The sequence below is a fragment of the Rhyacophila brunnea genome, unplaced genomic scaffold, assembly GCF_057557595.1.
Source record: "Rhyacophila brunnea isolate RB1 unplaced genomic scaffold, BYU_Rbru_1.0 scaffold_4, whole genome shotgun sequence".
Classification (NCBI taxonomy): domain Eukaryota; kingdom Metazoa; phylum Arthropoda; class Insecta; order Trichoptera; family Rhyacophilidae; genus Rhyacophila; species Rhyacophila brunnea.
The window spans coordinates 17474007-17492963 of NW_028233068.1; the positions used below are offsets into that span (position 1 = coordinate 17474007).

Genomic DNA, 18957 nt, shown 5'->3' on the forward strand with positions numbered 1-18957 from the left:
GTGTTTCCTGAAATTCAAGACATTGTTACATTATGCTTGTATTAGAAAATACATCTGATTTCAATGTGTTATTATAAGGTTGTGATATTGTATTATTTTAAAGAAGTCACCTTTTTATCGCATTAATCATTTTTTTACCACTGTGCTTAATTTTATTTAAATATTTTTAATCCTGCTTGCTTCCAATATTCATGCATGTTAACGTTTTTTCATCAGTAGGTATGCGTAATTTTAAATAATTTTCAACAGTAGGTACCTAGTTGTCAGTTTTATGTAATGTGGTCAAAACTTCATAAATGGGGTCTAGGACGATTTGGCACCGCGAACTGGCCTCCGCCGATTGGCCTCCGGTAATTGGCCGCCGGTACAATCGGACGCCGGCCCAATTGGACGCCGACCCAACTGGCCTCCGGGAGATTGGACGCCGCACAGTTGAATTAAATGCGCAAAGGAATAGACGTACGTTACGATTTGTTGGAGTAAATAAGCAAGTCAGTTTAATATGCTTCTATCTTCTCAGTAGGTGTACCTTATACATTTCGCGCTTGACACATTTTTAATATAGATTGAGAAAAATTATTAAGCCTGATGATGTTTATTAAAAGAAAATAATTCTTCCCTCGCTAAAACTTAAAGATGTGCATAATCAATTAATTTATTGTCTATACATGGGTACTTATTTATATTTACAACAAATATTAAAAATAATGTTAGATGTTAGAATGAAAATTACATTATATTTCAGCGTTTTATCGACTTAATATTATAATAAAGCTTAAATATGTATATTATTATGCATAAATGCGTATTTTAAGATAGTATGAAATTACAAACAAAATATTAAGTAAGTTATCTGCTAAGTATAAATGTTTTAGTAGTTTGATTGATAAACTACTTAGGTACTGGGTGCCGGACGAAATCTCGAAGGCCGAAATCCCGAAAGCCTAAATCCCGAAAGCCGAAATCCCGAATATCGAAATCCCGAACGCTGAAATCCCGAATGGCCAGAATCCCGAAGGCCGAAATTCCGAAAAATAAAAAAAATACAAACATCAATAATTGCGCAATTTTTGCAAGAGACACAAAAACCCATTTTTTGTGGAAATATAAAAAAATGTAAAATACAAACATCAATAATTGCGCAATCGTGAATTGCGCAATTTTTGTAAGATGCACAAAATCCATTCGTTCTACAAAATGGTCTCTCCTGAAAAAAATTGCGCAATCAGAAAAACCCATTTTCCGAAAAAAAGGGATTTGTCTCTCTTACAAAAATTGCGCTCACGATTGCGCAATTATTGATGTTTGTATTTTACATTTTTTATATTTCCACAAAAAATGGGTTTTTGTCTCTCTTGCAAAAATTGCGCAATTATTGATGTTTGTATTTTTTCATTTTTCGGGATTTCGGCCATTCGGGATTTCAGCATTCGGGATTTCGGCCTTCGGGATTTCATCCGGCATCCAGTACTTAAGTAGTTTATCAATCAAACTACTGAAACATTTATACTTAGCAGATAACTTACTTAATATTTTGTTTGTAATTTCATACTATCTTAAAATACGCATTTATGCATAATAATATACATATTTAAGCTTTATTATAATATTAAGTCGATAAAACGCTGAAATATAATGTAATTTTCATTCTAACATCTAACATCTAACATTATTTTTAATATTTGTTGTAAATATAAATAAGTACCCATGTATAGACAATAAATTAATTGATTATGCACATCTTTAAGTTTTAGCGAGGGAAGAATTATTTTCTTTTAATAAACATCATCAGGCATAATAATTTTTCTCAATCTATATTAAAAATGTGTCAAGCGCGAAATGTATAAGGTACACCTACTGAGAAGATAGAAGCATATTAAACTGACTTGCTTATTTACTCCAACAAATCGTAACGTACGTCTATTCCTTTGCGCATTTAATTCAACTGTGCGGCGTCCAATCTCCCGGAGGCCAGTTGGGTCGGCGTCGAATTGGGTCGGCGTCCAATTGGGCCGGCGTCCGATTGTACCGGCGGCCAATTACTGGAGGCCAATCGGCGGAGGCCAGTTCGCGGTGCCAAATCGTCCCATTCCCTCATAAATGGGTGGTTATATGTCAGGGGTTTTTCAGTATTTTCTTTTCGTTTTTTCCAGCCTACGCCAATTTCCTTCCGAGTAAGCTGTTATCATTTCAATAATATACAAATGTTGCACATGATGAGTCCGTAATATTTAAGCAGACAAGCAATTCCGCTTTTACCGAGTAGAACCTTTCCATACCATTGTTGTCAACTGTCTGTCATTCACAAAAATATAGGGTAATAAAATCAGCTAGATTGATAAACAATTGGAAAAGTGTCTAGAAACTAGCACTTCAAAATATAGTCTTAAATTGACATTTATACGATGGTTTTACTTATTTATAACATAGAAACAATTTGGGCCCACGTTGGTCGCCAATTATAGTATGTTATATATATTTATAAAATAGAAACACTTCTGATTTTAGTATTTATTCCGAGTTCACAGAGATAATTCAACAATAATAGAGAATACTTCAAACGGTACACGAAAACAGATTAACAAGATAAGATAACTCGCTCGGCCAAAAAACCAGATGAACTTGCCAAAGGATTAATTAGTTCAGTTCAGATAGGTATCACATTTGACAACTAGATACCATACTAATCACTAGAAACGAATTTTGATAGTATAAGGTGCTTAGTCTCAAAATAGAGGAACTGCATGATCAAAAGGATCAGAGCTAATTAGAGTAAACTGGCTGGCTGTAAGACTGTGAGAGATCTGTAAGAGAAATCAATTACGGAGTCAGCAATAGAATCCTTATCCGTCTACATAGTGTTTGCGGCGTCCAGTCAATGGGCAACGCCGTCTATGGGTCTCTTTTCAAAGTCACGCTGCTCTCCATCATTTTTATAAGAACAAAAACATCATTTGTTCTTTTGATAACAAAAAAATGGGTGTATATACCTCAAATTGTCTAAGGCTCGTAATTTGCCTAATGATGTTACTGAAATTTACCCGTTTTTATCGTGTCTATCCTACGGTTTTCAATTTATGTATTGAGTGTTGACGAATAGCGAATCTCTTCAAAATGTACTTAAATAATCTTGCATTACACAATATAGAATATGATAAATTATAACCTTATGAATCCGTGCTATTTCAACACTTTATACAGACTTCATTAATAATTTATAGTAACGTCGGCCCTATTCTCAGAATTAGCCGAACCAGCAATGCTGCATGTAAAAAAAACCATTAAAAAATATAGATTTCTAAATACGCCCATGATGGCCGAGCGGCTAACGCGTCTGCTTATAATGACTTGAGGTCCCAGATTCAAATCATGGGTCTGGCAAATACATTCCCCCATAATTCGATAATTTTTGAAGTTATACTTCTTTAGGCGCGTTTGGATAATCAGACGAGAGTGTATTTTTGGCGTGTGACATGTAACACATAAATTATTTTTTCACACAAAAATAAACGCACTCGATTGGATTCGAACCACCGATTGTTCGGTTATCAGCCGAACGCACTGCCTTTACGCCACATTATGATACTGCAATCGTGGCGATTATACAGTATATTATTATAGTTTAGAATTGTTCCGTTGCATTGGCAGCGAATTTATTATACAGTATAAATATTATAGTTTAGAATTGTTTCGTTGCCTAGGCAGTGAATTTATTATTGTGGGCCATTTGCAATTCCTTACGTAAACAAACTAGTATACGTCATAGTGGCAGTTATTACTTAAAAAATAAAAACAACGATAAATAATTATGTAATTTAGTAATATAAGTTAAATTGTATGGAAATAAACCATCGACGTTCCAATAAGCGGACCTTTTTCTTGAGTATGTAATTTAACAATATAATTAAGAGCTAGTCGAAGAATCTAGGTTATCACAAGTTTTGTTTTTGTTTTGTCACGCCAAATAAGTATAACTTCTAACGCGCGTACATAAGTATACACACCGATTTTTTTTCAGATTGCCTCAAGCAAATGGCGTAAATATTCTAGTTTCTAACAGCAGCGTGTTAAGCTTTTATAGTGACGTATAGGTACCGCTATAATCGCAGAAACAGAAAAAATGGCCTTGGCGTTTGATGGAACAAAAATGTGTTTATTTGGTTGTGTCTCTTCATTTGCCTTTGTTTCGATGTTATGACAATGGGTATACCATACTCCATAATGGTCATAATTCGTTCACTATTATGACGCGTTGGAAAAATTTTCTGGGTTATCTTATCACTAATGTCTTATTCAACAGTCGCTCAGCAATTCCTTTACGATATGCACTGTGTTTGTTGACAATTCAACAATTTCGGAAAAAAAATTGACTGTCAGTGATTTCATTCTCAAAACGGTGCAAACACAGAAAAGTGGTATGGGGGGTCAATATCGAAAATTTATCAATGATATTTATTGTTGTTTTTTAAGGAGGCACGAGGGGTGGGGTAACAAAATCTACCAGGTGACACTGACTTTTCCCCGCCTACTGTGCATAGCTTCTCGCCGCACTATAGACCTTGCATACTTTTCCAGTTGAATACCTCATACCCAGACACCTACGAGCTCTTGCGACCATCGCATCTACAAAAGGCTATCGAGTGTACGTGGTCTAATGGTTTTAATAATTACTATGATCATAAGTGTCCGCTTGTTTAATCTACTGTATTGTCCTTTAAAGATGGCGCGTCAGAATCTTAAAGCTAACATTGGATGCTATAGCATAGCAGTGGTCAGCAAAGTGCGGCTCGTGAGCCACATGTGGCTCTTTGGCCCCTTGAATGTGGTTCTTCCACAAATGACCACGTACGGACTTAAATAGTGAAAGATAGAACAGTCAAAATGTCTTCGAATATAACCAACTAGCAAGTCGAAGATCTTAAATTGGTTTCAGCTTTATCAATAGCAGTTGACGAGTCTTGTTACATAAATGATACAGCACACATTTGTATGATTTATTTCATCTACTGGTTTTAAAGAAGAACTTTTAGGATTATTACCACTCAAAGGTCAAGCACGTGGAGAGGAAAATGCTGTAATTGAGTGCATGGAAAAACATCATATTCCACCAGCGCTCGGAATGGAGCGGAACGCCCCGGAGCGCCGTTCCTGTTCGTGAGATTTCCGAAGATGGCGTTCCTGTTCGTTAAAACCTCGAAAATGGCGTACCGGTTCATAAAATATCCGATGGACAGCGAGACGTCTAGTAAAATCCTCAAGCGTCATACATAATATTATTACGTTCCGGGTCAGATTTAAATTTTACAAAAATGAATTGATAGGTACAAAGGTACAAAAACATAAATATTTTTTTTTATTAAAAAATAATTTTACTGGCTTAGAACCACTGAATTTTCTATGACCCGTACATATAACGTACTTAAGAATGTCCGAAATTCTTTTAAACGGTGGGTAAACAACAAAATATTATTTTTTCAAGACAATATGAAACTGGCCTTCAAAAAAGATTATTTTAAAACACGAGCATATGTACTGGAGAGTATTGTATAATTTCTCTCAATTGTTTCCTTTTATAGTCACAGAAAAAACATTGCATTTTTAAAACGAATTTGGTACGCACTGAAACATTAAGGTTGTGCGTGTTAAAAAAAACAAAATTTATGAGTATGTATGCAATGACATTATATTATGTATGTCATAAATTTTGTGTTCGCCTTCTACGTATTCTTTCGGGCGAAATGCATTGTCTAAAGACTCTAAAGCTGAAAAGTGTAAACTAAATAAATATTGCATACATGAAAAAACCTAACTAGGTAGTTAGACCTTCGCAGATGAGCTCGCTAAATTGTTTTATTACCGACAAAATGTGTTCCCTGACAAAAGCCTTTGTAGCAAATAGTAAAAAGTTTTCCCTAAATAACCAATATGTTATCGTAGTATATTCTTGGGTTTTCGCCGTGTCTCCTTCTTCCTTCTTTATATTTAACACTTAACTTAACTTAACTTAACTTAACTTAACTTAACTTAACTTAACAAACCAATATGTTTTTAAGGGGTTGAAATATTTCAAATTAAACATATAATTGTTAATTTAGTTTTGTTTTTCCTTTTGGCCAGTTCATACCTCTTTTAATAATTCACCAGTCTTTGGGAGTTTTGAGATATAAATTATTTATATTACTGAGTGACAACATATTTCACTTCGGCATACCTACATTATTACTTATTGTTTTAATTTTATACATAGTATATTTTTACGGGTTGAATGAATTGTGTTTTTGGTTGTTATTATAATAATACATTTATAATTTAAATCAAATAATATCGCATGCCTTTTAAAACTTGTTTATTATTTAAGATACAATTAATAAACTTCTAGACAGATACATTAAATTTATTTTATAATTTAAATTATCCATTGCGGTTATAGGTAATACCTATATTTTAGTGCTGTGTCGTGTGATTATCTATTAAGTTATATACCATATGTCATGTTATACCTTTATTGTAAGTATTTTGTGTACTTGCATACCTACTTCAATTTAACTACAAGTCATTTTATTTGATTGTTTATAAGTTTATAATAATTAGTTTTGTGCTGACGTCGCTACATTCTGGTAAGTTTTGTGTTTTAATTAAAAATTTTAACTGTTTTATATAAGTACTTATATGTAAGTTACATTTTAAAGAAAATGAGTTCTCTTAAAAGTTGGTTAAAAATCCCAGCAGGCAATAATAGTACACAGGAAAATAATATATCTGCACATAAAAAAAATTAAATTAGGTGATCGAAAATTTGCAACCGAAACTATTGAAAAATATTCTGTAGATTTACCATCATGCTGGTCCCAAACACAGTTTAATCGTTTTAGTTCATCGCATGTCAGTCGAAACGCAAACATTTACCAGGAAAACATTAATCTATATAACAATTTATTAGAGAGTATACAAGTACTGGATCGTAATAATTATCACAAATCAGATGATGACGGCGTGGACATACGATATGGAGAGGATAACATTATCAGATTATGCCATCAATTTCATTTAAATGAATTAGATATTAAACGCGGTTTTAGGTTTTTTTTTAAATGAGTGATGATTCTAATAAAACTCCAGATGATTTGAAACCTCTCCTTAAAGCTATAGCGACGATCCCAATATCAACAGCTGAATGCGAAAGAAATTTTAGCGCTTTAAATGAGATAATGACACCATTAAGTTCATGTCTTAATATTAAAACGTGTGCTGCGTTGTTATTTATAAATAGTATAGGTCCGCCAATGAGGCAATTTAATCCTGAAAAATATGTTCGGTCATGGTAAGCTAAAGGTCGGCATTCAGCGGATGACACGGCAAGTCGAAAAAGAGAATTGAAAGATGAAAAAACGTACGACCTCATGTGGAAATTATTGTAAAAATTAAACAAACCTATGCGGATATGCATTTCTTATTTTTCTAATGATTGTTTATCAACGTGTAATAGCCAATACGTAAACCTTGTAGTAAATATATAAATGTATACCTACATACTATCTATCTATATATAAATATGTATAATAATTATGAATGCACAGACATAATAATAATTATGTAAATATAATAATTAATAATTTATAGCTTGGATCCCTCCTCTCCTCACTAACGCCCTCATTCAGGAATATGCTTACACCTCCACGTGGTATTATTGTTCATTTTTTATTGAAAACAATTATTAGTCTATAACTCGGCTCAAAATCTCGGTGTCATTGCATTGTATAAATTCAATAAAGCCAAGATTTTAAAACATGTGCATTATTTACAAAATACAGTACAACAGTAAATACAACAGGTAATGTTAAGTTGTGAATTAATTTGTTTGTTGTTGAAGATTATACCAATATAAAAATATACTGTATGAATGACGTTCCAACGTATTAAAATTTATCATACCTTGAAATTCGGGAACAAATTATTTCGCTTAGCATATTTTCAATTACAATTACAATTGACAATATTGACAAAGAGAAGCTTTCTTGCATGTTACACTGGTTACAAATGTATTTATTTGTAATGATTATTAATTTTAAATATATGATAATTTTAGTAAGTGTATTTTTTAGGAGAGAATATACTTAATATCTTATATAATATCATATTTACAACATCTTAAATATATAACACCCACGATGGTCGCGCGGCTTAAGCGTCGGCCTATAGTGTCGTTGGTCCCGGGTTCGAATCTTGGGTCTGGTAAGTACACATATTGTGTATCAGAGTATGTACCTAATGGGTTAGGCGAGTGGTTGAGATCCATTTCTCGTAAAAACAAAAAAATCTGTTAATACAAACCTCTACTCTATGGAGGCCCATATGATCTTATTAGGATCGGACATGGTCGAAAAAAAAGAATTTATCTATGATCTTGTAATTTCTTTACCCATAAAACGGTTAATTTAGATATTTAAAATATGATATAACAAAATTTCAGGACTTGTGATGCCATACGTATGATAAAAAAGTATGCAGATAATGCACAGTTCAATAGTGCCATTTTATTAAGGACGGAAAATAAAGGATGTAAATAGATACAATTATCAAAGTTACCTTGTGGAAAAATTTAAGTATTCATACTCATAACTTGATTATAATGCTGTGAATGTCAAAAGTTCAAAGATTGTTTTTATTTCTTTCATCGGTTTAAGATTGCAACAAAAAATCGAACACTCTTTGATATTCTTTGAAGACTATGCAGCGCTCCGGTTCGTAGAATTGTCCATTTCGAGCACTGTATTCCACTCGATAAACATGTGTCAATTTCAACAGACAGCGAAAAGTATGACTGGCGAAAGAAAAGGGTGTCTTACTATTTTGAAAGAAAAAAATAATGCTTGCTTACCATTGCATCATTTGCCAAGAAGCGCTTTATGCGCAGACATTTCCAGAAGAAATTTTCAAAGTTATGGAATTTGTGATTAAGATTATCAAAAAATATTTCATGGTGGACGTTACGTCTCATCTAAATCAGCTTAATCGTAAACTGCGGGGGGAAAGATACACATTTTTTTCGATGGTAGAAGAAGTTATTTCATTCGAAAACAAATTATCCCTTTTTGCTCAAGATTTCGAAAGGGATTGCTAACTAAGCCTGCTGAAACATCGTCAAGAAAATCATTCTGATATTGACATTATTTGCTATTTCAAAACAACAAATTTTCAAAAGGGAAGCTTTTCTCATCGAGTTTCAGGAATTCAGAAACAGCAAAGCGACATCAGTCTTTTGTTAAAAAAAAAAAAACCTCTTAATCAGCGGCGGCTCTTCTAAGACCATGCATGTGCGCTGCACTCCTTTTTCCTAAACATCTATCAATGTGCAACAATGTTATTCGTAAGTCATCACTTGTTTATCGCAATTTATTCCATGTAAATTACTAAAAGCATGCACCCATTGAACAGTCATCAAAAACGAGCACTGTGGTGAGCGCCCTAATATCGATCTTGGTTTGCCATTCATATTACATTGTGTAATAACAATTCAACCCGACACGTGAAACCCACAAACGTGTCATAAATATACAAAATTTTATGACCTTTTGGGACGCAGTTCAAAATTCGACACAGAAAAAAAAACAGTATACGCGGGAAAATACTACCTGCAATTTAGCAGGATTGATAAAAAAAAGATTTTTTTTTATTTAAATCTCATATACTTAAATTTATTGAAAATAAACTGATATTGAATACAAATTGATTATCAACATAAATATTATGGATACGATTCTTAAATCGTTCTATATTTGCAAATATTTGAAAATAATTTATAAAAAATTTAAATCTTAGTTACCATGTTCTTTCTCAAAGTAGGTGAATTATTAACATGATGTCGGTAAACGTAGACTTTATCAATAATAATAAGAATTCCTTCGAAGAAAGAGTCAGAATAAAAAAGGATGGTCCGATGACATCTGTGGAAAGTGTTTTTCAACCATTAAAAGAATTAAATCGTCTTTAAGAAATACTTACCATGAATCAGGACAGACTTAACTATCTACCTGTGTTAAGCATTGATAAAAAACTTTTACAAACAGTTCCAGACTTTAATGAGAAGTGATTGAGGTGTTCGCTAAGCAGAAACAGCACTGAATTGATATGCTTATAAATAAGGTATGACAATTTTTAGTGCACCCCCAATGAAAACAAATTTTGAAAACCACCGACCGCCACTGCTCACAGCACAAGAAGTAGTCTGCTTTGAAAGACCTGGAGAAGGAAGACATGCTGATTTCTAACACCTCGAATAGTATTCCTGACTCATGATCAGTTGAAAAAACTAGCGTTTGCCGTACTTTCACTTTCCGGTTCAACATATTCATGCGAACAATCTTTTTCAAGCATGAACCTTATCAAGAGTAAATTGACAAGTTGTCTCATTGATGAGAACCTGGAATCACGCCTAGAATTAAAAACGACAACATACAAACCTGACTTCCCCAAACTTTTCAAGGAGATGGATATTAAGTGTTTGTCATGATTTAATAAAATTGTGTTGATATCTTACTTACAATTTAATTTTTATCAATAAATACGATCATTATTAAGTATGATATCAAGTTTTATTCAGTATACTTATAGTTTTTTTAAGATTTAAAACTTTAATTAAAGTTTATTAAGTTACTGAACAGTGTACCTACATATATACTATAACTACTTATATATACTTTAAGTTTAAGAAATTTGGCTCTCAGAAAAAATCTCAATCGTTTTACTGTTGATATTTGGCTCTTTTGACTAATGAGTTTGCCGACCACTGGCATAGGGCATAGATGGTTGCAATATATCATGAAGTATACGGGTCAACCACTGACACAGGCCTTAAGTAGGAAAAGGGTCAACACGTTGAGAGGGCTGTTCGACAGCCAAATCATCCGGATCATGATCTTCAGTCATGATTTACTTACATGATTAATATTTTTTACCTTCTTGGGGAGGGGCGGGGGTGTCCGAACTTCAAACCCGTGTGCGTGCCTTGCTTAACGATAATAAAAATTATTTCATGTGAGCTCTAGAAGTAACAAAATTCTTCAGAAAACTCCTCAACAGTCTTTTGATGATTATCAAAAATGATCTTCTTATTTCTGTACTAAGCTGATCAACTCTTTCGTCGTCTTCAACCTTAAAGCTTTTTCCAGTTTATCCACAAAGTTACTGCACATTGTATTAATTTTAACACAAATATTTTAGGAAATTCTTTGGCCTGTAATTTTTAAATAAAAAAATGCATCCTTGAATCAAAAATATACTGCGCATCCAATACATACCTACTTGAGAAACATATAATAAATAATATATTCTATCAATATCCAAACAAAATTATATATTCAATCGGATACGTACATAGTACAGCGTAATAATAAGAAAAAATCTGTGTTTAATCCGATGCAAATGAATTTTTGCGCAAATGGCTAATAATCATTATTCGTAAAAAAAGACTCTGTTAAAAAATCTTCTTCCTCATCAAGGAGTAGACTCTACAGTCTACAGTCTACCTAGCTAGACCCTAGCTAGGGCCTAGGTGCTAAGATTGATATTGACACTTTGTTGTATCTTTCAGATTTGTGGATTCAGTGGAAATGTTCCAATTGTCTGCTGCACCAATGGGGGACCTTCGCCTCCCCCGCCTCCACCACCTCCCACAACGACGACAAAGACGACAACGACCACAACCAGAAGGCCTGTAATCACTCCTACGTCCCCCGGAGGGTCACCTTCGGGAAACGGATGCCCACCACTGCCAGCAAAAGCTCTGAAGAATGCCCAAAAGACTGGTCAAAAATCATGGGATTGTAAGATTATTTTGAAATCATTCACTCAATAATAAAATAAGATGACAATTGTGTTATATACCCACCAGTACAAGTTTTTCGCTGAGTGGGGACGCCACATGCTAGCATTTGACATTATCATTCAATACTTTTATAGGTACTTGAACTTAGTTCTAAATTCGAACAACTGACGATGTATGATGCTATATATTGTATATCGTCTATTCAATTCTAAGCTATCCTAAATGCCAATTTTTCTAAATACGTTTTTTTACATCAATCGATTCTCTATGGAATTTCCAACATTTCTAAATAAAACTAAATGCATAGGATTATATTGAATTTAAGAAACAATTATTTTCATGCCACTTCTTAAGTATCCTAAGTGATATTATTTGCCAATGTATTGAATTTTTATAAATTATTTTTAAATTGGAAAAAGTTCCTCAAAATTATTTGTAAGTTGAAAAATAAAAAATATTTTTTAATATTTCGATATTACAGAACTAAAATCGAATTAAGTATTGGTTCTTAATTTCGCTTTCCTACACATTTTATGGTTTGGCGTTTATATTATATGAGTATATAGTTTTTAAAATTCAATTAAACAATGTCTAAGCCATACCAACGTTGTGAAGGTAGGTTGTAGAAATCCGACAAAAATAATATACGTCAGTCATATTTAATCATTTTCATTGAATTAAGAGTAGATACAAATTGCAAATGTTGTTGGTTAGTTTTTTTTTAAAATTTACGTAAAACCAAACCATAATAAATAAAAAAAATATTCCAGCTTATAAAACATCTAAAATAACATTATATATTTTATAGATACCTAGATGAATATTTTTTACTATTATCTATTATGGCTTGGGTTACGCAAGGTTTCATTGAATTTTAAAAATCAACCAGCACCATCTGCAATTTGTATTCTTAGTTCAATGAAAACAAATGCGTATGTCGGACAGAGTTTAGTGTGCATTATTTACGTCGGATCATAACAGTCCACCTCCACCCTTCGCCACATAGATATATATATATATTATAAGGTAAAGAAGAAGTACGCCACTGTTGGTAATGAGAAGAGTTGAAAATATTGAGATATTTACATATAATCTCTCGCTCTATGACAACCGAGGGTACTTACGCACTTACGTCAGCGACAATGCGTCAGTGTGTATTTACCTTTTGGTGAGTGCACATATTGCATGAAAATGCCGAAAGGTGAATCCCGAGTCACAAAAAACGACTCAAATGGAATAGTACAAAACTTAAATCCATTAGAATCTAAGTGACTCAGTTAAAGTAGAATGAAGTATCAAAAATAACTTTGTTTTCAAACCACCATCTCAATTCATTGCTTTAATCTATACATACTTACCGTGCAGATCAGTACTATCAGAATTAGTTTCGAATTATCTTTTTAATGGAATTGCAATTGTTACATTATAAATTAATATAAGATATGTGTAATATACCCAGGTATGATAGATTTTTGTTGAATTATTTTGTGGTGAAGCTAAAAAGCATGGCTTTTATTTGCGGACATAAACGACATAAAATGATTTTATGCTGGTTAATAATGAATATATGAAAATTATTTTGTTTAAGATTGCGTTGATCTGGCTAACACAATATTCAGATGTAAGAACAGTATTTTAATTGGAGGTCCGAGGGAACGCGAAGAACTGTGTTCCCATTATGTTGAAAGTCTTGTTGTTGGCGGTGTGCCTGCCGGATTAAATGAATTTCCACATATGGTAAGTTATTTACTATCTTTATATCCTTCGCCTCATCACTTAGTATGGTGATATCTGATATTAAAGGCGTTGTCAACAATATCCAATCAGGCGTTAATCATGTAGCTTCAGTTATTGTTAACTCATGTCACTTTCTTGATAGTATCGCTGCATCCGGAAGGTGCACCTCCTCCTTTTGACGCCATCAGAGACTTTTTGTCTCTCCAGTCTGCTCGGATCTCTTTTTACTAGTCACCAAATAATTAAATAATTAGCTTCGAATGAGAGATAATTGAACGGTTTCTATTCTAAAAAACCTCTTGAGTTCTTGATTATACCTAAGCAGAGGATCGGATGGTGTATGTGTAATATGTAGTTAGGTACGTGTGTCATCACTTACTTGTCATTAGTAAGTACCTAATATCTTTGTACTGCTGCGCTGACTTGCCGGACTGTGCGAGGTATTCAATACCTTGCAAAATCCGGTTTCAAGTTTCGCTGGCACTAACTCAAACAGTCCGGTATATAAGACGTAGGTGTTTTACTTTTAACATTGTTTATATTCCTATTTTCCTTCTTTTTTCGTCAGTCTTCACTTTTGAGAAAATGTCGATTTTTGGCTTTGGTTAAGTATCAAGCAGACATGGTTACATGATATGCTAGCTAGTAATTTACCTGCTAATTTTAAATTGTTTAAGTTGTCGAAAATGATAGATTAAACGTCATACGCCAGATGTGTATTTTGCAAGTTACATAATGCATATTATTCAAAAACGCTAGATCTGGCAAGAATAAAGTAGAATTAATTTTAGTAATCAATATTGTCAATATCCTCTTGTACAGGCGCTATTAGGATACGGGGATGCATCCGACAAAGCCGTGTGGGAATGCGGCGGCACGCTTATCAACAAAAGATGGGTGATGACTGCAGCTCACTGCCTCTACAGTCGATCGGCTGGGTAATATTAAAAAAATTATTACTAAATTAACACAGTTATCAAATAAAATTGTAATAGTTATTGCTTAATATTTTCTGTATTACTTCTTAATTATGGAATATTGAAACAGTGTGCCAAAAGGGTTTAAAGATGTCAAAGAACTCGACCGTTCTTGCGGCCTGTCAAATCAATACATTAAAAAATGTATTTTTCCTTGCGTTTTCATGTCTTAATAACACATTCACTGCTGACCTGATAATTACTAATTAATTCCCACATTTAAATATCATGTTAATTATATCTAATGGTCAACTAATAGTTACGCCCCTAGCGCGTTCTTAGCACTGAAAGACTTTTAATCAATCAACAAATCAATTTTTAACTCTAAAACGACTGGAGCTGACTGGAGCATTTGTATAAAACCAAACATTGTGAAAATACGTAACTTTTTGATCTTTTGAAACTTGTTTGATAATGTGCTTAAAACTGCCACTCCTTTTGACAGTAATATGATATGCCTTCCAGGTAAATTGAACTAACTAACCCACACAAGTTTAGTTGAGTCAAGAATTAGTTGTAATAACTTATTATAACATATTATTGTAAATTATGACGTGTTTTTTTTTAAGTATAACATTGTTCCATAAAATATGAATGGATTCCTATTTTACTTCTAGATCTGAGGTCAAGTTCGTACGTCTTGGATCTCCAGAAGTAAATGCTCGACTCGACAGAAGAATGCTTTTCGATATTACTCAAATTGTAGAACATCCAGATCGTTCTGGTCAAAATCCTCCACAGCAGTACAATGATATTGCTCTGCTACAACTTGATAGAGAGTAAGTTACATAACTGTTTAATAAATTATAAAAACTTCCTATAAAGATCCTAGATATGAATATAATAATATAATGCCTAATGTATTGTAGTACATACATATTTCTCAATAGCATCACTTGTAAAGCTGAAAAACAAACACTAGCTGTATGGAATTTGATATTGTGGAAGATAACACGACTGATTTTTTTCTATTTTTTATTACTATTACTATTTTTCTTTTACTAATATGAGCGTCTAAAAAAATAATCCTCGATTCAGGAAAAGGATTCTTCCAAACATAGGTATACCTAATATTACTAAAATTTCAAAGGTTTTCGACGTACCTACATAGTTTCCCCGTTACGTCTTTTGTTTATAATTTTCTTATCCCATACAAGACTTAAAAAAGCAGGCTCGTGCCAATGGTGGTTGCCGCTCGAGCGCTAATCTAAAATTTCAATTATAAAAAAATGTGTTTTCTGGTATTTTGCGACCCCTGAATCCTGCCCCCAACTACGGTTCTGTTCAAAACTATGTTTCATATTTTCAGGCCCCACTATTTTTTTGTCTTTTTTTTATGTCTATTATAACTGGGACAGATTGTCCCGACGGGACACCCGAAATTATCGTTAGAGAACGAACGCGTCATAAATCTTTAGACCAAGTCAATATGGATCATAACTGCTAATAAATTAATCATCAATTCTAATATATTCTAATAATTTCCACGGAAAAAAAGAGTTTAGAGAAAAAAATTGTAAAGAAAAACCATTGTAATATTAATACTATCGACCGAAGATACTTGATGGAATTTGAATTTAAATTCTAATTGATTTAAATAATGTTCAATTCTACTTGACTCGTATTTTGCGACCCCGGTTTTGCTTTTTGGCACCTTCAGGCACCATGTACACTCACCAAAAGGTACATAAGACATAACATACCTTATAAATATAAATAAATATAACTTTGCTTTGCAGTGCAACATTTGGGCTAGCTGTAATTCCAGCATGTCTCCATTCAGGACCACCTGCTGATATAAAAAAAGCGGTAATCACTGGATGGGGAGTTACCAAATCAAAGGGAGCGCAGAGTAATGTTCTCCAGAAGGTAATAAATATACTACAATACAATTTCATTACATTACAATACAATAAAATACAATACACAACAATACACAACAATACAATACAATACGTAATACAATACAATACGATACAACACAATGCGATACGATACAATACAATACGAAACAATACGACACAATACGATACAATACGACACAATACGACACAATACGACACAATACGATACAATACGATACAATACGACACAATACGACACAATACGACACAATACGACACAATACGATACAATACGATACAATACGATACAATACGACACAATACGACACAATACGATACAATACGACACAATACGACACAATACGATACAATACGACACAATACGACACAATACGATACAATACGACACAAAACGATACAATACGACACAATACGACACAATACGATACAATACGACACAAACCGACACAATACGATACAATACGACACATTACAATACGACACAATACGATACAATATGACACAATACAATACAATACGACACATTATGATACAATACGACACAATACGATACAATACGACACAATACGATACAATACGACACAATACGACACAACACGACACAACACGACACGACACAACACGACACGACACGACACGACACGATACGACACAACACGACACAACACGATACAATTTAATACAATACAATATTACTACCTATGTAAATATCTTCAGAAAACGGTCGAGCGCTCTGGTTTGTAAAGTTTTCCATTTCGAGCGCTGGATTAACCAAGAAATATACGAAATTTGAAATAAATGCCATTAATATCACGAGTCACCCAGATTATAAAATTAAAAGGCTACACATATTATTACCTATATATAAGTAATCATACACGCCAAAATACCACATACATTCGTTGTCCGTTTTTTAAACTAATCTTTTATAAAATATTTTTCTATGTATATTTTATTAACGAATGTTTATAAAAGAAGAGAATATTAGATTAAAGCTCTTTTATAGTCTAACATTGGCCTGATGCACTCACCGGATGTCTTTTTTGATCAGGTGACATTGGAAGAATTCGACCACACAACTTGTTCTGCTGCACACCCGCCCTCCGTACGTTCGGCACAAGGCGTCATCAACGAGACACAAATCTGCTATGGAAGCAGAACGGAAATCAAAGACTCTTGCCAGGTAAAAAATAAGTAATTAACCCTGTAAGATCGACAAATTGGTATTATTAGTACAGAATAAGAATTTCTACTAATATTGTCGTCACGGGAATAAAAAATGAAGAAAAAGTATCGTGAAAACGAAAACACAACCTTCTGTGTTTAGATATCAAATAATTGAAAATACTACAGACTAACAGTACACCTTGCATTTATGTTACATTTCAAAAGAAAGGTTTAAAACTATCATAACGTTGATTTGAGATTAATCGGTGTCAAAAAAACATTAAACGTCGTGTGATAAATGGATTTTGCGAGCTAGATACCATTTAAAAAACGATAATCAGACAAAAAAATAATCTTTTTAGATAACATGTACCTAGATGATTACATTTATTGTTTTTCTTTTTAGGGTGACTCCGGTGGTCCAATGCAAATACAGAACAAGAACGTCTACTGCGCATACACAATTGTAGGGGTTGTCTCTGTGGGTAAAGGATGTGCTAATCCAGGTATTCCAGGAATCTATACCAGGGTTTCGGCCTACATCCCATGGATCGAGAGTGTCGCCTGGCCATAAATGTCATAATGTTGGTTTACCTATGACAAAAAAAACTTGGAACCACAGAATTTTTTTTCAAGAAACTGAAGTATAAAAATACGCTGCCTTAAGACAGCAGAGTTGTGTGAAGTGAACTATGCCACACTTCGAATGCAAAATATAATTAAACAAAAAAAAACATTATTCAGGGACGCTTACTTATTCTTGTACGTACAGGTAGATATCACCCGCCTTTTTTATAATATTTAAATTGTAAAAATATAAAGTATCTGATTCAATAAAGTTTAGTACACCCACTTGTGTAATAACTTTTATTATCCTTTTTTAGTCCCGGACAACTTCCCGATGGCCAACTCCTCAACAATCGGGATCCTGACAAACTAATTTCCCAAAAGCCAACATACCGAAAAAAATATTCAGGAGCACATTTACAAAAAAAAACTTTTGTAAACTAAGTACATATATATTATATAACTAGCAAGAAAAACGACAATTAGCGACTGTTCTGCAAGGCTTTGCAGCAGGGTTATTCTAAAAAGTTATCAATATGTTGCTGACTACTCAATAACATTTTAATATCTCGCAGTTAGTCATAATTAAGTCACGGCGGGTCATGACTCATAACCCGCCGTGTTAAGAATACGTCACACCTAACGCCTCTGACGTTTAACTTCCTGATTTATTACGACATAAAATATTATTTTTTTATTAATAATTTTGGTGTTAGACGATAATATGTTAGAATAGCCCTTCTAGTCATAATCGTTATATGTACTTATAGGTAGCTACCTTAATATTAATATCTGATCCTGAAAGTGAAGTATAATAGTC

General features: G+C 33.3%; 1 protein-coding gene across 2 annotated transcripts in view; it reads left to right on the forward strand.

Annotated features, from left to right (window-relative positions):
- The window catches only part of LOC147067016 (trypsin-like), a 43529-nt gene extending 25103 nt beyond the window's left edge, over positions 1-18426 (forward strand). For both annotated transcript variants that reach the window (XM_085954448.1, XM_085954447.1), the window contains exons 3-9: positions 11591-11822; positions 13413-13561; positions 14384-14499; positions 15156-15317; positions 16278-16407; positions 17455-17586; positions 17977-18426. In XM_085954448.1, the coding sequence (XP_085810574.1) occupies positions 11591-11822; positions 13413-13561; positions 14384-14499; positions 15156-15317; positions 16278-16407; positions 17455-17586; positions 17977-18144 (1089 nt within the window). In that variant the 3' untranslated portion in view covers positions 18145-18426. The remainder of the gene's footprint in view (positions 1-11590; positions 11823-13412; positions 13562-14383; positions 14500-15155; positions 15318-16277; positions 16408-17454; positions 17587-17976) is intronic.
- The last annotated feature ends 531 nt before the right edge of the window (positions 18427-18957 follow it).